This window comes from Heterodontus francisci, chromosome 9 (genome assembly GCF_036365525.1).
Source record: "Heterodontus francisci isolate sHetFra1 chromosome 9, sHetFra1.hap1, whole genome shotgun sequence".
Taxonomy (NCBI): Eukaryota; Metazoa; Chordata; class Chondrichthyes; order Heterodontiformes; family Heterodontidae; genus Heterodontus; species Heterodontus francisci.
The window spans coordinates 89,764,814-89,785,586 of record NC_090379.1 but is presented as its reverse complement, the minus strand read 5'-3'; the positions used below and the strand labels follow the sequence as shown (position 1 = coordinate 89,785,586).

Genomic DNA, 20,773 nt, shown 5'->3' with positions numbered 1-20,773 from the left:
ATAGTTTACATTTGTCACAGTCTCATTGATTGTTATTTATGACTTTGATAACAGCTGTTTTGGCATTGTGGCAGGTGGAAAAGATGGGCATGAATTTGGGAGACAACAGCACATTTAAGACTTGGGAGAGGGAATGGGATTTGGAGCTGGGGTAGTAGTTAGCAAAAGCGGGGAGGAAAGCAGTGTCGAGGGTTTTTTTTTTAAGAAGAGGGTGATGACGGCAGATTTGAAGGTGAGGGGGACAGTAGCTGGGGGAGCCATTAACAATTTCAGTTAACACGGGAGCTGGGAAGGGAAGTTGGGTGGTCAGCAGTTTATTAGGAGTAAGGGCGAGGACACACGAGGTGGGTTTGATTTCCCTTTTGCTATTCAATGTGGAACTGTTAGTGAGTTTTAAACAGGAGAATTACACCCTCCTCCCAAAGGAAGATGAATTGGAATGTTGAATGGGCATTGCGAGCGAAGCGAAAGAGAAGCCTCTCTCTGACACAGGCCAATTGAAAAGGTAGCACAACATTAAACATGTGAGAACAATGCACCTGACCCTAGAAGGAACACACCTTCAGAGCATGGAGCCATTGTTGTGGTCAACCTGTGAAAGATTATCCTCCTCTTCTTCTATTGGCTTTCTGATGTTAGGAGTTTTTGGGAGTGTGGTTTGGTTGTCCATCTCCTCCTTTAAGATGTTTCTTAAAACCCACCTCTGTGATCAATCTTTTAGTCAACTGAACTAACCTTATGCGGCTCGGTGTCAGATTTTGTTTGATAGCACTCCTGTGAGGTGCCTTGGGATTGTTTATTATGTTAAAGACACTATATAAATGTAAGTTGTTGTTGGATTTCTGCACTGGACTATTTCTGGTTGCTGAGAAGTGGGTGTTCCTGTGAACCTTGTACAGTGATGGGGCAGGTGAGTCTTCTCAATGAGGAGGAGCTCTTTGTGCTATGTGGGCATGGGTGGGGAGGTTATATACTGTTGCCATGTAGGAAATTGTAGGCCAATCAGGGCATACTGAAATGGTGTGGCTTTTTGAACCTGATGGGTTACATTATCCCATGTCCTTGATTGTAAAATGTCTTTGCCTCGAGAAGATAGAATGTGCACGTCGACACTGACTGGGGCTGCTGGTCTTCTCTGTGGGTGAGATCTGTCTGTATTTGCAGGGGTCTCCAGGTATTGCCAGTGTTTGGTGAATGTCCCCAGGAGTATGCCTGCACTTGCAGGGAGTCCAGCTCAAGAGAAGTTTGAAAACCACAACCTTACTGGTCTCCGCTTAATCCTTCTTTGGCACAAGCCACGGACTGAGAGATAAAGGATGATGAAGTCAGTTAAATATTACTGGAAAGCATAGAAACATGCAAACTAAATGAGAAGGAATTCTTCTTTGAAACATAACTAATTTTATCTGCAGTTCACTGAACACAAATCAGATCGTGCCATTTAGTTCCAGGTTTTAGACACAAATTACTGGCTTGGTGTATTGTTCCAAGCTTTCTACGTAAATCCATGGTTTTATACAGCTGTAAGCTTCCTTCCAAAGTTATTTAATTTGTTGAAGGTATCTCATGCATTTTATTGACCCACATATCATTCAATTTTATATCCTACAAATGCCCACTTATTGTTCAAACTTTACAGCGTTTTGTAGATTACATGATGTTTAAATACACAAGTTCGTAAAGTATTGATGCCTGAACTTGTAAATCAGGATACGATGATTTATTATTGTGTTTTCTTTCTAACATTGCCTCAGACATCACTGGCATTTGCATAAGTCATAATGTATGCACTGCAACAATGTTGGGATTTTTTTCCCCCTCCTTATTGCAAAATATATAATGTTTTGGATTCTGGCCCACTGCGCTTAACTAATGCTTCTTTGTCAGCACAGGAAGAAAATGTATAATGCACAGTTAAGTCTTTCAGTATTGCCTTCATAGTTTGCTGTGGAATTCTGTAAAGTTGCACTGCAACTCTAGAGTTGGCGAAATGCTGGAAACCAAAGGACATTCATCCTTCAACAGTACTGTCTAAAAATTAATGAAAGCTTTGCTGAAATGCTGTCTTGGTATTTCAAAATACCCCGTTGTATTTAGGAGCTGTGTTGCACCCACTTTGTAGGTCTAGATTCTTTGATGGTTTTTTGTAATATATGTTTGCATTTTTTCTTGTTAAACGTGCTTTTCTTTAACCCCCACCCAACCCATATTCATTTGTCATAGGTCTTGAATATTTTGAAATTAAGGATGTGCTCCCAGCAATGACTGCACACTCACTCAAAAGAGATAAATGTTATATCATTTTGCAAATCAAGAGCTAAACAGGACAGGATAAAGAGGTATTCAATCTGGCAATCTTATTTATCACAATAACAATCATTTTCAAAGGTTCCGAGATATATCTACTTCATGGGTTTGAAACTGGTCAGAAATATTATGAAGAAGCATTAACTATTCCTGATGTTGCATCGGATTACCCCATTCGCGCACATGGGAATTTTGGCCTTTCAAATCAGATGAAATCTAAGCAGATTATTCACAATTTTTCTTGAAGACTAATAAGCCTAAATGTTAACTTGTTTCCATGCAATCCCAAGTAATTATAATTTTTAAACACATTTGTCTCTTGTTTTAAGTGACAAAACATTACATTTTGCACACACTGCTGTCAACGGAAGCATTTAATAATAAGAGCAGAGTGCTGATTTTCCTCGGGTGGGACAAGGGTAGGGGAGATGCCCTTCTAGGCATTTGACACATGCAAGACTGGCAAGATGTTGCGCTGGGATTGGGGGTGAAAACAGTACTCTAGCTGCAGGTCTGAGGCCTACCATACATCGAGCTCCAGCCTTCCACTATTAACTAGGAGGTTTTGATCACATTTTTGGAACAGTCTTCAAGTAAAATTTACTTCTTTGAAGTACAGAAAAGACAAGAATATATTTTCCAATTCAGTTATATTTATTGTCTTTTCCATTTGTGAGGGCTTCTGAATAATTTTCAGTGCTCCAAATTGAAATGCAGTGCATTCTATCTCATTGCAGCAGCCTTCAAAGCCTCTGCCAGTGTGTTGCCTTCCTAGCTCGTCGGTTTGCGAATAAATGTTATTTTTTGTGTTCCTCTGGAATGACTTTTAATATACTGTATGGATTAACGGCATGAACTGAAGAGATTTGCCCTTTTGGAGCTCACAGGGCAGGCAAAGAGATCTGGCACTCCCCCATACAACACTGCCTAGGCTTTCAGTGTAATTGCTTTCATATGTGGACCATTATTTGTAAGTCACATAAATAATCCAATTACGTGTTCTTTTTCTTTTCTTTCTGCAGAGTGTCGAAATGAGAGGCTTTTAATAAGTGAATTTGCTGGTTGTCAAATCAAGGGGAAGGTTCCTTTGGAAAAAGAGTGCTGCAAGAAATTTTAGGAGCTGCGTTGATTCCTGGCACAATGTGTTGAGGGAGTGAAAGACAAAGACTCATTCATCTGCACACAGATCCTGAAAGCATGTCAGTTTTTGACCTGTGAGGAGTTACTGTGGACTTGACCAGCTGAAGATGCGGCCATGGACTGGCTCCTGGCGATGGATTATGTTGATCCTTCTTGCCTGGGGGACTTTGTTATTCTATATAGGCGGGCATTTAGTCAGAGACAGTGACCAACCGGATCGCTCCAGCAGAGAACTGTCCAAGATACTTGCAAAACTTGAGCGTTTGAAACAGCAAAATGAAGATCTACGGAGGATGGCAGAGTCACTGAGGTAGGTAGGAGGGGGTCAGGGTGTATTGGGCTCCAGCTGGTGATTTGTAAGGACAACATTGTCTACAACAATGACATTTCAGTGAATACGTCGGGAGAGACACTGCAGTAGGAATACATTTAACAAACAATTTTGTTAACTATTTTACAGATCTTTTCATAATGACACTTGTTAGTGAGGACCAAGGATGTTTTTGAAATACAATTTGGCATCAGGAAATAATGTATACCTCTTAAAATAGAACGCAGGGCACATATAAGAAAGATATTCCTAGGACACTACTTATTGAGCTGCTACTAGTCTACATATAGCTACCAGATTTTGTGGTCTAACAGCCATTCTGTAGAGTGAGTATGATGATGTACTCAATAATTTAAGAATGGAGGGAGGAAGGGAGAAACCAAGTAACTGCAGACCTTCCCTGTGGGGAAGTTACTGGAATCTATCATCAGGGAGACTGAGACTGAGCACTTGACAAGTATGCTGATCAGAGAATCAGTATGAATTTGTGAAGGGTAGGTCATGTCTGAGCAACACAGTTGTATATTCAAGTTTGCAGATGACACTACCAGGTATAGTAAGTTGTAGCTGGAAAAAGGAAGTTATAGACGAACACTGATGGATTAAGTATGTGGGCAAAACTTTAACCTATGGAGCTCAATGCAGGAAAGTTTGAAGTCATCCACTTTGTATCTAAGAAAGACGAATGGGAATATCATCTTACTAGTCATCGATTACGAACTGTAGAGGAGCAAAAGATATTAGGTGCCCGTGTACATGAATCACTCAAAGCTAGTCTACTGGTACAAAAAGTAATCGAAATGTCTAATATAATGTTGGTCTTTGTTTGAAGCAAAGAGTGGAAATTATGCTTCAGTTGTATAGAGCTTGGTCAGATCTGATTTGGAGTCTGGTTCTGGGCAGTTCTGAACCTTATTTGGGTTCTTGGACAAGACAAAACAATTGCAGACAATAATTTTGGTGCAACAAATTGAGGATTTATTAAGTAACAAAATTATACTTAGCAACCAGGCGGTAGTTTACAAGCCACACATGGTCTTTACTCCCCGCAGTGCTTGGACATAGGTGATCCGAGTTCTGGCCTCTTCTCCCTTCTTTCTTTCTCCAGTAAAGCTGTGTGCCAAGGCTACTATGCATTGACTTTTAACCCTTTCTTGGTGGTTAACACCCCTATAAAAAACTACTTTCCCCAGTACTCCTGATTGGTCTCAGGTGCATATGAGCACTCTCTTGTTGGTTTCTTAAAGTGACAGTCACCTAGGGCAATGCCATCCATTAAATGGTCCCTTTGTTCTCTTGAGATAAGGGACCACTGTTTTACAAGAATGAGGGTTGTGTACTTTCCAGGAAACCTGCTTTATGAAACTTAAGATAACCACATGATTTCCAAGAATTCTGCTTTTATCATTGCACCCTGAGGAGGCCACATGATTTTCAGGAATCTGAACTCTGGGGGAGGGTAAATCACATGGTTTCCAGGAAAGGGTCTCTTATATTGTCTAATAAATGAAAATATTAAGGGCGAATAATGTTTTCAACCATGACAAAAATAAGAGGGTACATTACATAATCTCGAAACTAATACAAAACTAAAAACTAGTCCATGTGACAGCTAGGATGTATAACAATGTATATAAATATTTAACTGGAGTATATAAATACTAATGGATACAAATATGGTGTCTAAAAATATGACAGCAAGATTTCATTTGATTGATACATGCGCATGGATAAATTAATCGGAACGTAGTTCATATTATTACATTTTTGCTTAGCTTTGAGCTGATCACCTGAAGAAAAATGTTGGCTTTGGAGGGGGCACAGCGTAAGTTCACCACAGGAATATCATAGAGTCATTTATGTCATAGAAGGAGGCCATTTGGCCCATCAAATTCATGCGGGTTCTCCGTGGAGCAATCCAGTCAGTCCCACTCCTTTTATTCCCTTCAAGAGCCCATCCAATTTCCTTTTGAAACGGTTGATTGTCTCCACTTCCAGCACCCTCATGAGCAGCGAGCTCCAGCTCATTACCACTTGCTGCATAAAAAAAGTTCTTCCTCACATCCCCCCTGCATCTCTTGCCTGAAACCTTAAATCTGTGTCCCCTAGTCCTTGTACCATCAGCTAATGGGAATAGTTTTTCCTTGTCTAACTTATCTAAGCCTGTCATAATCTTGTACACCTCTATCAAATCTACCCTCAATCACCTTTGCTTCAGGGAGAACAACCCCAGCTTTTCTAACCTAACCTCGTAACTAAAATCTCCCATCCCTGGAACAATTCTTGTAAATCTCCTCTGCACCCTCTCAAGGACCTTCCCATCCTTCCTAAAGCGTGGTGACCAGAACTGGATGCAATACTGCAGTTGGGGCCTAACCAGAACTTTATAAAGGTTCAGTGTAACTTCCCTCCTTCTGTACTCTGTCTCTATTTATGATGCCCAAGATCTCATATGCTTTGCTAACCACTCTCTCAGTTTGTCCTGCCACCTTCAAAGATTGATACACATTCACCACCATGTCCCTCTGTTCTGCACAATCTTTAAAACTGCACCATTAAGTCTATATTGCCTCACCCTATCCCTTTGGCCAAAATGCATCATCTCACTCTTGTCTGTATTAAATTCCATCTGCCACTTGTTTGCCCATTCTGCTAGCCTATCTATGTCCTATTGCAAGCAGTTCATATAATCTTCACTGTTTGCCACTCCTCCAAGTTTGGTATTATCAGCAAATATTTAGATTCTACTCTGTATTCCAAGACCCAAGTCATTTATATACAGCAAAAAAAACAATGGTCCAAGCACTGACCATTGGGGAACGCCACTGTCCACCAACCCCCAGTCTGAAAAACAGCTATTTACGCACTGTTTTCTGTCCATGAGCCAATTTTTTACCTAATTGGACACTAACCCTCCTATTCCATGAGCCTCAATTTTGTTAACCAGAATTTTATGTCATACTTTGTCAAACACTTTCTTAAAATCCATGTAAACAACATCCAAAGCACTCCCTACATCAACCTTCTCTTTACTTCATCAAAAAATCAAGTAGAATGGTCAAGCATGATCTGACTTTTACAAATCTGTGCTGGCTATCCTTAATTAACTCAAACCTCTCCAAGTGCCTGCTGATTTTTTTTCCCACTGATTATTGTTTCTAAAACCTTTCCCACCACTGATGTTAAACATACTGACCTGTAGTTGCTAGGACTGTCCTTTCATCCTTTCTTGAATAAGGGTGTCACCTTTGCCACTCTCCAATCCTCTGACACCTCTCCCATATCTAGGGAATATTGAAGATTATGACAAGCACTTTCGCTATCTCCATCCCCCCTCTCTTTAGCAACCTGGGATGCAAACCATCCGGACCAGCTGACTTATCTACCCAAAGCATAGCCAGCCTTTCCAGTCCCTCCTCCCTCTCAATTTTCTACCCTGTCCATTGCCTCTACTCTCTCCGCTTCTACCGATATTTTGTCAGATTCCTCTTCCTTAGTAACACTGATACAAAGTACTTATTAAGTATTCTAGCCTTGCCCTTTGCCTCCAAGCATATATGACCCTCTTTGTCCCTAATAGGCCCTATTATTTGTATTAAGTCGTGAAAACATGTTTGTATGTTCCTTTGAGTTTAGAAAGTTGAGGGCTGATCTGATTGAGGTGTTTAAAATTATGAAGGGTTTTGATAGGTTAGATACAAAGAAACTATTTCCTCTGGTTTGGGAATTCAGGATATGGGCCGGAATTTTATGCCACCCCGATGAGCGGAATAGTGGCGGCGGGGTGGTGTAAAATGGAGCGGGAGGCACTGGGAGACCTTCCCAACCTGCTCCTGCCTCTGCTGCCACTTTACGCAGGGCGGCGGTGGAAAAAAATGGCCCACCTGCCCCAGGCCAATCAAAGCCCTTAAGTGGCCACTTAAGGGTCTTCGCCCGCCTCCACGTGGGGTTTTGCGTGCCAAACGGGCTTCCTGGAGCCGGGAGAAGCCACCTAACGAAACCAGACGGCTTCTCAGCATCCCAAGGTGGCCCTCATGGTCAGGCACCCTGTGACCGATGGAGGGCTGCCCCCGCTAACCCAACCACCCCCATGACCCAACACTCCCCCCCCCCCCCCCCCAAATGACCACCGTTGCCTTGCCAGGGCCTGACCGATTACCCCCAGCTAGGCAATCAAAACCTACCTTCCTTCCCGGCTCCCAGGCATCTTCTCTGCATGCTGGGCTGCAGTCCCAGCAGTGGCCACCGTTCCCGATGACTAAGAGCTGCCAGCCCGCTGATTGGCCGGCAGCTCTATTAGGCAGGACTTCCTACCTCATGCGGGTGGAAGTCCTGCCTCACGCCATTTGAAGCCCGGGGACCTGCAAAATACAGGTCGGATCCCCAGGTGAGGTGGAAGTGGGTTTGCCACTGACTTTTCAGTTGGTGGCCAGCTCCCGTCTGCCTAGGGTAAATTTCTGGCCATGGTGCCATAATCGTAAAATTAGAGCTAAGCCAGGTAAGAGTGAAATCAGGAAGCATTTTTCAAACGAAGGATGGTAGAAATCTGCAACTCTGTTTCCTAAAAGGGTTTGGCTGCCGGGCCAGTTGAAGACTGAGATTGATATGTTTTTGTTATGGGAGTGGATCAAGGGTTCTGGAGCAGTAGTTAGGATACTGATCAATCATGATCTAATAAGTTGCCAGAACAGGCTTAAGGGGCTGAAGGCCCTACTTCTATTCCAATGACACATTAACAAGCTTGACCCAGAACATAGTGAAACTTAATGTGAATTATTTGTCATAATGTAAGCCTTGATTAATCATTAATGTACAAAATGACTTTCAGTAGTTTTCTTATACTTTTGTGTACATCATTCATTCTTTGGGAAACAGGTAAAAGTCTGTTAACTAGCCAAGTGCTGTTTTAAGCAGAAAGCAATTGGTGTTCTCCAAGAACCTGGAACAAATGAACAGGTATAGGTGCCAAGCTTGTAAAATATCATCAGTGTAAAACAAAGACAAATGGATATGAGATAATTGATGTTTCTTGCGCACCAATCCAGTATGGTTGCCTATTATTTCACTTAATATTGCAATTTATGCACTAAATACATTTCCATCAGTTCCAAGGGATTTCTGGGACTTGAAATCATACTTCATAATTTATAGTTAATATTGCTACTTCAATCAATTTTATTGTACGTTGTAAGTATTGTCTGTGGTGTCAACAGAGCAATGTTAACACCAGTGAAAACTCCTAAACTCCATTGGCTTACACAGTCTTTGAATAAGTGAGAAATGCCTTCTTCCATAATACATGGAAAGTTCTCACCGATCCAACTGTATGCTGAAAGCCATCAGGTCTAACTTAAAATGTTACGAACCTCATACAATTTATCCTTGTTTTTATTTCAGTGAAGGCTGTCTTTGCTCCTTCTGAAAAAATTTTTTTATTCATAACATACATAGTACTGCTTGTTCAGCAAGTAAGTTATCTTTACTGCTGTTAAATTAACTTGTCACTCACCAAAACTGTTACTTAAACTGCAGTTGGAAGAACTAAATGCAGAAAAGAAATGTACCCTTTGGTCTTAATCAGGAAGGGTTAGATTGGGAGTGATGGACAAATGTAACTTAGAAGCATATAAGGCACAAGTCAGCAGTGTGATGGAATACTCTGCACTTACTTGGATGGGTATAGCTGCAACGATACACAAGATGTTTGACACCATTCAGGACGAAGCTGGGTTAAAATCTTAGATCTTTCTACCTAACAGCACCCATGGGAGTCCCTTCACACATGAACTGCAGCAGTTCAAGAAGGAAGCTCTCCACCACCTTCTCAAGGGCTATTACGGGTGGGCAATAAATGCTGGCCTCGCAAGTGATGCCTATATCTCCAGATTTAGTAAAAAAGACACTCCTTTTTCATCTCGTAGTGGTAGTTATGCTGGAGCTGACATGACAAGGAAGCATGCTCATGTCTTTGTTTTTAAAGGGATTAATGAGGAGTTAATTACCAGTTCTGATTTCAGTTCTGTCCCCTGCTAGATTATACAGCACCTCTTGCAACACTGCTCCTGGGTAGCCTGAGCACTATTGTGAATTTTAACTGCTAAATGAACTTGTTCTTAGCCTGGCTGATCCTTCAAGGCCATGGCCTAAACAGGTAAATCCAGGTAAACCGTACCTGTTTGCAAACTTGCAAGGTTAATTAGAGGGTACTTATCACTGCTTGTAAATTTCAGTTTACAGCTCAGATGAACCATCTTTTTAACACAACAAAAACAAGAAATGCTGGAATCACTCAGCAGGTCTGGCAGCATCTGTGGAAAGAGAAGCAGAGTTAACGCTTCGGGTCAGTGACCCTGACCCGAAACGTTAACTCTGCTTCTCTTTCCACAGATGCTGCCAGACCTGCTGAGTGATTCCAGCATTTCTTGTTTTTGTTTCAGATTTCCAGCATCCGCAGTATTTTGCTTTCATCTTTTTAATATGGTTTTGCATCTTAAACAAAATGTGAACACTTCAAAGTATATCTGGTGTGTGGTCAATTCAAGCCTATATTTTCATAGATAATGGAGGGTAATTTGGGTTTCACCTTCCCCTATAATAACAGAATTGCACTTTTGTAGACTTTATTCAGTCAGGTAGACTTTTCTGCCATTTTCAATTCCTTCCTTCAGACAAGAAGCCTTTTTTGGACCATAGTGGTTTTCTCTTGATGAAAATAAGCACTTTGGTGCAATTTTCACAAAAAACATATAATATCAGCCCTCGCTTAATTTTACTGTCACTCAAAATGAAGATTATGCAATTGAAAGAATACAGCTCACATTTGATTGGTTCTAAATTGGGGTAATAACCGCATGGTGACCACTGCTCCATACACTCAAGATGACCTGTTGATCTTTGTGTTGTATTCATGTAAATTTTTTTCTGTCTCATAAGATTTTCTGCAATCTGTATGACTGGTTTTCTCATCCCATACTAATTGCTTTTGAATTAGTCTCTGACTCAGCCTGTCCTCCAGTGGCAAGAGCCAACTGGCCACATTATGGCACATTGAATACGTCAGGTGTGTTGAAAGCTTCAGGTATTCATGATTTATCAACCCCATTGCGTTAGCCAGTTCCTGAAAGAATTTCTTTGTCACATGTTCACAAAATATGGTATGTAGTTCAATTCTCACAGTGGGTTCAGGCTCCTTTTTGCTTTAAAAAAGGAGTGTACTGGAAGTTTCAGTGAGTTAGACGCTGCCCGATCTTATCGAGACTAATGGGATGAAAGTCTCTGCTGTCTGTTGGTTGCAGGAGTCCTATAAAAGGTACTTTTTTTTCTATCCTTTTCAACAAGTGACCATGGGCTCACAAAAGAGTAGTGTCTATAATCGAGCAGTATTTGACAGTAAACTACCAACCTTAGATGCCAGAATGATATGTGGCATATGTGGAAAATGGTATATGTGCTATAATGCATATTGTTAAGATAGAGTACAGGAACAGCCTGTACTGTCCTTGACCTAGTCAGGTTCTATATCCTCAGTGGAAGCATGGTCCATTCTTCGCCAATAACCCCCACAAAGTTCAATAGAAATATTCATTAGAAATTAGCATTTAGGGGAATATCTGGACATTTGCAGAACTCCAAACTTAAGAACTGTCCCATCGTGAAAGCAACTTAAATGTAGGGCGGCACAGTGGCTAGCACTGAAGCCTCACAGCTCCAGTGACCTGGGTTCGGTTCTGGGTACTGCCTGTCCGGAGTTTACAAGTTCTCCCTGTGTCCGCGTGGGTTTCCTCTGGGTGCTCCAGTTTCCTCCCACATGCCAAAGACTTGCGGGTTGATAGGTAAATTGACCATTGTAAAACAAATTGCACCTAGTGTAGGTAGGTGGTAGGAGAATTGAGGGAAGGTGGGGATGTGAGAGGGAAAAAATGGGATTAATATAGGATTAGTATAAATGGGTGGTTGATGGTCAGCACAGACTTGGTGGGCCGAAGGGCCTTTTTTGGTGCTGTATCTCTCTATGACTCTAATATCTAACAAAAAAACATGAACAATACAATTTATGTTTATCTCTAAAGTTGATAGCTTGGTCTAGTGGTGATACGGTAAAGCGTTCAAAAACAATTTCAGTGCCCTGTCTGGTTGCTTTTTCCCAGAAGAATTAAACTTGTCTTTTGAGGCACTGCACAGCACTAGTCATGTGAGACTAAGTACAAATGTAATTGAGAATAAAATCAAGTTGTTCGTTGATTAGTTTCCATTTTGGATCTGCTGTAATTTAATGAATGTACTGTGCTGGAGTGCTGTGTTTGCATTATAGTGTCAATCATTAATTTATGTCCATGTCACAGTGTAGTTCCTGATTATAATTAAATCACTTTGTCATTTCAAGACTGTAAACAGCACTCTTCTGTTTATGCGGGAGGTTATGTGAGGAGCCTTGAAAGGAGAGTACAGTTGAAATGAAATATATAAATCAAAAGTAGCCAAACTAAGTGTAAAGAAAATATTCCCAAGAGTTCAGCAAAATATGAATAACCCTCATGAGACAACTGTAAAAGTAGCTCCCATAGACCCAACTTACAACTCCACCTCAGAATATCTAGCTGAAAGCTGCAGAGTCCAGTGCCTGTGCCAAGTTGATACAAAGTTAATGCTGGGGGGCTGCTTTTAAAATTCTGCAATGGCAGTATTTCATGCTGTAAGTGGGATAAGATGAAAGAGGCATGTGTTGGCACCTTATTCTGAAGAAGTAGGAAACTCTCTGGACAAAATGATAAACTAAACCCAATTTATTGCTTCCATGTGATCAGTTGATGTGCAATCAGTTTATTTTGTTTTAACTTTGTTGTAGACGTTGATCAAGGAATAAATGTTAGCCTACAAAACGAGAATTACAAATGCAGGTCAAAAGTAATTTGTTGGCTGTAAAATGCTCTGGAACATCCAGGGGCTGTACAGGATGCTGTATAAATATAATTTCTTTTATTTACCTTGGCGCTCCCTTTGCGGATCAATTTTGTTTTATGTGTTCCACATCCTTAATCTTAGGTAAATATTGCTTATTTATAGCAGCATATTGTGTGGCATGATGTAATTTAGGGTATGCTGAGGTCAGTGAGTAATCTGGGGGAGAAGAAAGAACAGGAAAAAGATTGCCCCAATGTTGAATTTGAGAGAGGACTTAGATTTTACCCTTCCCTACTTAATCTATGCACTCCATGGCAATAATTTTCATTGTAGCCTCTTAAAAGGGACTTAACATCTTGAGCTCATGCCCCCCCCCCCCTTTTCAAATGTGTGTACTCCATTCTAATATTTGCCACCTTATCCTGCAACTAGAGCACAATGTGCAATCCATTGTGGGTGTGAGTGTATGTACATAAACCTTGCAGGTAAACTTTTTCAGAAGTTTTTTTTGGGGCTGAAGCCTTATACTATGAGTTTTAGGTCATACTTTTTGCAATTTGTCCCCTGCTACAGAATGTAGATGGATGGCAAGTATTTAAAGAGTCTTAAACAGCCTTGATGAGCCTTTAACACCATTTGTCCATAGGCTCCCAGCACCCTGCATACTGGCTAGCCACATTTTGGCACATTTAACACTTAGGTATGTTGAAAGCATCAGGAATTCATGTCTTATCAGCCTCATTGTGTAATCCAGTCCCTCAAAAAAATATGGGGGCAGTTTTCAGCTGCCAGTCCCCCATTTCATGGGCGGCTGGTAGTTGAAAATTGGGGAGATAGGGTTGGTGGAGAACCTGAGCTGCCAATTGATGCCCAAGGCCTGATTCATTCAATTTTCAGATGGGCCTGTAAAAGGGCAGCAAAGCCATCTGTTTTCAGTGTGAGGCTATTTAAATACGCAAACTGGGATCCTACACCAATTATAGGACCTCATTTGTACACTGCTTATACCGGGTGTTGAGCAGCCTAACCAACATTCCTTAAAGGGATCTATGGTGGTTGCTGAAGAAGTAGCCCCAAACTTTGTGTAAAGTCAGGAGGAGCATGCAGGCTGTTGCTGTTGGTGCTTGACCCCTTTGGGTTTGGCTCACTCATAGCTCCTCCAGGCCCCACCTGCTACCCAGCTCAGGACACGAGCCACCAGTTTCCCATTGTCATCACAACCAGCAAAATACAGAGGCACGCCGGGCCCAATTATGGTCTTCAAATGAGGTCCAACCCCAAAAGGAACGATTCTTCGGGTGGGGCTGTCGATTTATCAACTTCACACCCATTTTGGATTGGAGTCCAAAACTGCCTCCTTTCTTTGAAAATGTACAATTTTGAGTGGGTTTTGGGAGCAATTGTGAGCAGATCTTGATTTGAAGAAGGAAGCTGAACCATGGAAGCATAGTTACTATTTCATCTCATTACTTTCTGTTCTTATCTCTGCACGCAATTATTGAAAATGATTGTCTGCCCTTCATTAAGTCAGAATTCTCATTACTTAAAGATTGAAGGTACTTGTGTCAGCATGACCTCTTTCTGCAAACATTGCATAAATCCTACTGTTATAGGTTTATGCTTTCTCTGTTAGGTCTGCCTCATAGCATCTTTCTTGGTAAGCAGTAGAAGTACTGTCACAGTAATGGGTTTGCCATTGGAATGACCTGAATCTAACTCAATATTTTACCTGTAACTGATCAGGGGAAAGAAATGCCATCAACCAATAAGCAGGTAAGCACAGAGTGAGCTAACATGAGGAATATGAAAAATTTGAATGTACTTAAGTTGGGAAAATAGTACCTGGAAGTTAGCACCACTATAAAAATAAACTCTAATTAGGTAAAGTAAATTCAATATTGCTTTATACTTAAGATTTAATTCCACAACTTTGGAGTCCAGGCACATAGATCATTAAAATGCCATGGGCATATACAAAGAAAAATTAGAAAGACTGATGGAATGCTGGCCTTTATATCTAGAGGATTAGAATACAAAGGGTTAGAAGTCATGCTTCAGCTATGCACAGCCCTGGTTAGACCACACCTGGCATATTGTGAGCAGTTGTGGGCACCATGGCTGGAATTTTACCCTTGGCCAGTTAACGGCCACTTAAGGGCCTTCGCCCGCTACCATGGGGATTTTACCCTTGGCCAACCAGGCCGCCCAGATCTGAGAAAAGCCGCCTGTTAAACGTCGATGGCTTTCTGATGGCCTGGGGGGGGAGGGTGGGGGTCCTCCTGATCAGGCTCCCTGTGCCCGATGGAGGGCTGCCCCCGATGCCCCAACCACCCCTAATGCCCAACACTCACCCCCCCCCCAACCCCTGTTCTTCCAATCGACCACCCTTGCCTCGCCAGGGCCTGACCGATCTCCCCGGTGAGGCCCCAAAAATCTTACCATTCTCCGGGGCTCCCCGACATCATCCATTTTTAGCTGGGATGCAGTCCGAGCAACGGCCATGCTCCCGGTGGCACTGCTGGGACAGAGTGCTGCCAGCCTGCTGATTGGCCGGCAGCTCCATTTTGCAGGACTTTCTGCCTCAATGAGGCCTTAGACCAATTAAGGGCCTGGGAACTGCAAAATGCAGTCTGGATCCCCAGGCCAGGCAGAGGCCTGCTTGGTGGACGGTTCCCGTCCACCAAGTGTAAAATTCTGGCCCACATCTCAGGAATGATATATTGGTCTTGGAGGAAGTGCAGTAGATTTACTAGAATGGTACCTGGACTTCAAGGGTTAAATTACGAAGTGAGATTATCATAAACTAGGGTTGTATTTCCTCGAATTTAGATTAAGGGGTGATTTGATCAAAGTTTTCGTGATACTAATAGGAACTGATGGGGTGGAGAGAGGGAAACTATTTCCGCTCGTTGATTAATCAAAGACTGGGGACATATCCTGAAAATTAGAGCCAGACCTTTCAACAGTGACGTTAGGAAACACTTCTACATACAAAGAGTGGCTGAATTTTGGAACTCTCTCTTGCAAATGTCAATTTATATATTTTAAATCTGAGATTGATATATTTCTGTTAACCAAGCTATTAAGGGATATGGGGCATAGGTGGGTATATAGAATTAGATCACAGAGCAGGAGTGATCTAATTGAATGGTGGCACAGGCTAGAGGGGCTAAGTAGCTTGCTGCTGTTCCTATGTTCACATAATCCATTAATATGGCAAGATATAGTACATATTCCTACTGTCAAATTTTGTTTCTTCACAAACTTTTGTCTAGGTTTCTATTCAATTGTGTGGTATAAAGGCCAAGACAATCGAGTTTACTTCTGACAATTCAAAGTTGTTTTGTGCTAGAGGAAATCGGAGTTATCCAATAATTTGAATTGAGTACCATAGATAAAGGAGAATTTAGAGCTTCAAAAATGCTCAATTAGCAGATAATTTGGATTAAGCCATTTTCAACTAAGAGTAGTCTTTATATGTACAGCCACCTTCATATGCAAGTATGACCATTGAGGAGCTATAGAAGAGGTTTTAAAAAGCTAGGTAAACAAAGGGAGGTAACAGTGGAACAACCACAACAGACTCTTGATAGTTCACCTACAATATATTGTAGCAATTACTGGCTCAGGGAAATGGAGTTGCAACTGAGTGAATTAATTAGCTTCATTGGCATTGTTATCACTTGTGACCGATTCTGTCCTGCGCTGACCTACTTAAATGTAGTTACACCACAGGCTCGCAAAGGTGTCTTGCTGTAACAGTAACCTTGAGGCCATACTACCAAGTGCCATGGTTTCTTTGTTTCCAGTTTACTGGTTTTTTCCTTAATTACAAGATATATTATTTTTTGTTAAATCTGTGTTTTCTTATGTATACTATATGTATCTGAGAAAGAAAGATAATGATTCATTACTGTTGTGGCTCTGATACTTGTGTATGATCCCTTTAATAACATTGTGAAATCTGCAGTTAATTATTTTTATGTGAGATGAGTAGATAAGCAACAGAATCTCAATTTTCTTTTAGTTATGTAAGGTCAGGGTTAACGTGATTTTAATGGGAAAGCTCGAGTGTAATTTTATCCTAAGTGTTAAGTTATACATTCAAGTTTAGTTTTAGAGCCGCATTACCCTTTTTGCGTTCATCTCTAAAGGGATTCTCAAGATGTGTGCGTGCATACATGTATATATGTATGTGCACATGTGCCAGTTCACATGCATATACATGTGTTCTAAATCACAGTAATATTTAGGGTTGCCAACTCTGGATGTATTCCTGGAGGGTTGGACACAAGATTGGTCATGTGACATTTGTCCACAGTTATTCTCAATCAAAAGTTATTAAATTTAGTGAATAAGCATTGGGTCTCCAGTGGCTTAGTGTTTTTGCATAAAAGTATTGTTATACTCAATGTTATTTCAAAATGAAGCTTGTTTAATCTAAACAAATACTTGTTGATTCCTAATTTTGATCAAGTGCTCCAAATGAAAAACAAAATAGATTACATAAAACACATGCCCTACTCTTTGTGTAACACATCTATGTTAATATGGTTTGAAGTTGGTTTTGTTCTTTAAAATTAGTTCTCACTAGTCCTTTATTTGTGGTTTGCATAGTATATAAGTCCATCTTGTCTCTTGTCTGGATTTGGACTTGAGTTAAACTTGGCAATACCCAATCGTGCTGCTCTTGCCCTTTTCCCAGAGTTGTCTGCCCCTCACTGCAGCCTTCAGTGAGTTCACCTTCATGACACGGGGGCAGGAAAGGTTTGGCACCAGAATTTGAAGCTGTAGTGCAAGAAATCCTATGCACGCAAACCGTGAACTCTTGCGTTTTTCTCCTGCGTTGCTCACAGGAGTGTAACATTTCATTCATGGTGACTTCAGGATAAGCTGGGAAGGTTGGCAACCCTACTCCCCAGCTGAGATCAGCTAATTCAGCACAGGCTGCAAATCAAACCAAATCCTTTTTGTCAATTTGTTATGTAAATAAAGCCCAGATGGTAAGTAGAGTTAGCAAGTCAGAAGCCACGAAGAAAAAATTATGTTCATTAGTATTGCAACTTGAGGGGGCAGTAGTTTGTATATAATTAGATCAGTGTTTAAAAAAAGGGAGAAAATAAAGTTTGGTACAAAGCAAAAATCTTGAAATTTGTGCTTGCATAAATTTCATGTCTCCTGCCTGCTTGTTCAAGCTTGACTGACTGCCCAGCTGGAATTTCTGTGTAATGTGAACTGGATAGTTTTATACCTGTAGCACATTTAGGGCAATTCTTATAATTTGTTTGTTTTTAACAGCTTCCTATTGGAAACCTGTGGTAACAGAAACCTTGCTGCGCCTCTCTCACTTCACTGCATGCTCATTTCTATTTCATACCGTTGTTTTGACAGGTACCAACCCAATGCCCTGGAAACCAGCTTCTGGAGGAGCTTTGGATCATGTGCTGCTGCATTTAAAGACCTTCATATCTATATGATTACACCATATAGAAGCCTAACATGTTCTGTCTAATTCTGAAATGCAAAGATTAAGCCTTCTGACACTTTCATACCCCAGAAGTGGTTAAGTTGATCAGTGTCTAGCAATTACCTGCAAGTGGGAACAAAATGTCAGGATTCAATGTCATTTAACTGCAGAGAGAACCTGTGCCAAAAACAGACATGCTACTTAAAACCAGCTTAATATCTTTTAAGTCACACCTGACTAGAACGGCTGGGTCTGAAGTGACTCTTAATTTCTCTATATCATATCTGTATCAAGTGACCATATTTGTCTTGATTAACCTGTGACTAACTTTAAAGTGCGGCACAAATGTGTAACACTTCAGTTAGCATTTATAACAGCTGACTTTGAACCTGCACAAAACAACATCCAGTAAATAATTGCAGGGCTAGAAATGGGCCCCATTATACAGTCCATGGCAACACGCAGGTATGAATTGCACACACTAGATATTGTTCTCCCGGGTGGTTACATACTTAGAATGAGTAAAGGTTGTCTGTCCATAGGTAGTTGTCCCCCACCCAATTTCTTGTTGGATTCATCCCCATGTCTCAGCCGTTCTCGTTGGACCCGTAGTCAAGTCAGGAAATGGCTGAAAGAGCTCCTCTCTGACTCCTACAGAGTCATCAGGCAAGGCTCAGGAGGCCCCAACTCCATTACTTATTACTAGAAGGCTTGTCACATTTCTGGTGTGATTATGTAGTTTAAAAAGAAATGCTCTAATGCCTTGTTGAAAGACTGAAAGGAGTCACTCCTCACCCCATTGCCTCCAGGATGCTGTTCCACAGGTTGAGCACCATCTGAGGAAAATAAAATTCAGCACATCAAACCTCACTCCCTGCTTTCTCAATTTAGAGGATTCTGAGTTCTAACTGGCCTCACCACCTCAAATAATCTATCTAGTTGTACATTACTGATACTCCCCTCTACGTCTGGGCCTCTCTAACAAATCCAATTGTGGCACAAAGTTTGTCTCCACATATCAATACAACATCCTTGTTGCCTTTCTCTCTACCTGCTCGAGAGCCACAATGTCCTCCCTGTGATGGGGGGACCAAAATGCTGCACAATACTTCATGAGATCTCACCAAAGCCTATTAGCATGTCCCTAGTTGTGCAGAAACAGTCTGGGCAATACAGCCCAGGACCTTGTCGTCTTTGGCTGCAGCCACTTGCAGTTGTGCTGGAATTGTGAGGGAATGATCGGTCATCACTGCCAAGTCTCTCTCCTTCCAGTCACTTCGCGACTACACCCGTGCAGGTTAAATTCTCGATGAGAATTTTTTATTGAAGGACACTTGCTAATCTTGAACCCACTTCTCCAGTCTGTTAAACTCCAGTTGTAATCCAATTTCTTCTTCTTTGGTGTGAACTCTGCCACATTAGTATTAGCTGTAAATTTAATGTCCACAACATTTGGCTCTTTAGCGCATGACCTCAAACTTCCGGTTGTTTGCCATTTCAATACACCCCCTGTTCTCATGCCCACATTTCTGTCTTTGGCCTGCTCCAGTGTTCCAGTGAACATCAATGGAAGCTCAAGGAGCAGCACCTGATCTCTCGATTAGACACTCTACAGCCTTGCAGACTGAACATTGAGTTCAATAATTTCAGAGCATTACTGGCCTTTTTTTAATATTTTTCTATATTTTATTATTTTGTTTTTAAACCATGTGCCTGTTTTTCATGTAGACAGAGCTGCATGTCATTCTGCCATTAACACTCTCTCTGGACTAATGCTTTTGTCTTTCACCATAGCATGAACACACTCTTTGCCTTTGTCCCATGACAGCTTTGTTATTTAATCTCTCCTGCCCTCTGCCCTATCACACACGTTCCCTTTTGTTCTCCTCCCAACCAACAACACTCCCCCACCCCCTCCCTCCCATCGGCTTCACTTGCTTTAAACCTAATTCTTTTCTATCCTTTGCCAGTTTTGATGAAAGGTCACAGACCTGAAACGTTAACTCTGCTTCTCTCTTCACAGATGCTGCCTGACCTGCTGAGTATTTCCAGCACTTTGTTTTTATAACAGGTGTCAGATATTCATCCTTGCGTATTCCCTTAGTGTCTGTCTTCCATGTACCTTTGCCTGTCCTGGTGCTCCTACACAGCTCCTACTTCCTCAATGGCTACAGCATGCATTTGAGTGGGGGAGACTGCAGGTGACCTTACAGGATGACCTCAAGCAGCTTTGGCCCTTGAAGGCCCAACTTCAGACTGCACATGGGCAGCAGTCATCTGGGCTGGCTAGCTGAGAGGCAACACCAAGGGCACTGGTGGAGTGGCAGTGATAGGGCATGAATGTTATCATCGTGAGAGAGAGGACAGCAGGTTAGTGCTCCATGGATCTACTACTACTCCCCCAAGGCGGTGCCTCAGCACTCCGAGTAATCTGTTGGATGGCAGATTGCTTGGACTGCTGTGAACCCCTGCAAGCCTCTTTGAATTTTGGCATTTGCAGCCAGATTGTAGCAATCTGAGTTTGTGTGGCCGCAAGCTCAGCTTTTATGAGAGCTGTCTGGGCAGCTTGTGCCACAGTAGCAGCTGAGACATTGGCCATCAGACACTGCATCATATTTAGGTCTGCA

General features: G+C 41.7%; 1 protein-coding gene across 15 annotated transcripts in view; it reads left to right on the top strand.

The window, feature by feature from the left end:
• Positions 1-20,773, top strand: part of LOC137373900 (alpha-(1,6)-fucosyltransferase) — a 904,043-nt gene that overhangs the window by 672,544 nt on the left and 210,726 nt on the right. For 14 of the 15 annotated variants that reach the window (XM_068039463.1, XM_068039461.1, XM_068039460.1 and 11 more), the window contains one exon: positions 3,330-3,757. In XM_068039463.1, coding sequence (XP_067895564.1) covers positions 3,555-3,757 — 203 coding nt within the window. In that variant the 5' untranslated portion in view covers positions 3,330-3,554. Of the gene's footprint in view, positions 1-2,252; positions 2,340-3,329; positions 3,758-20,773 lie in introns of those variants that run through there. The other variant, XM_068039467.1, reaches the window with a different exon arrangement.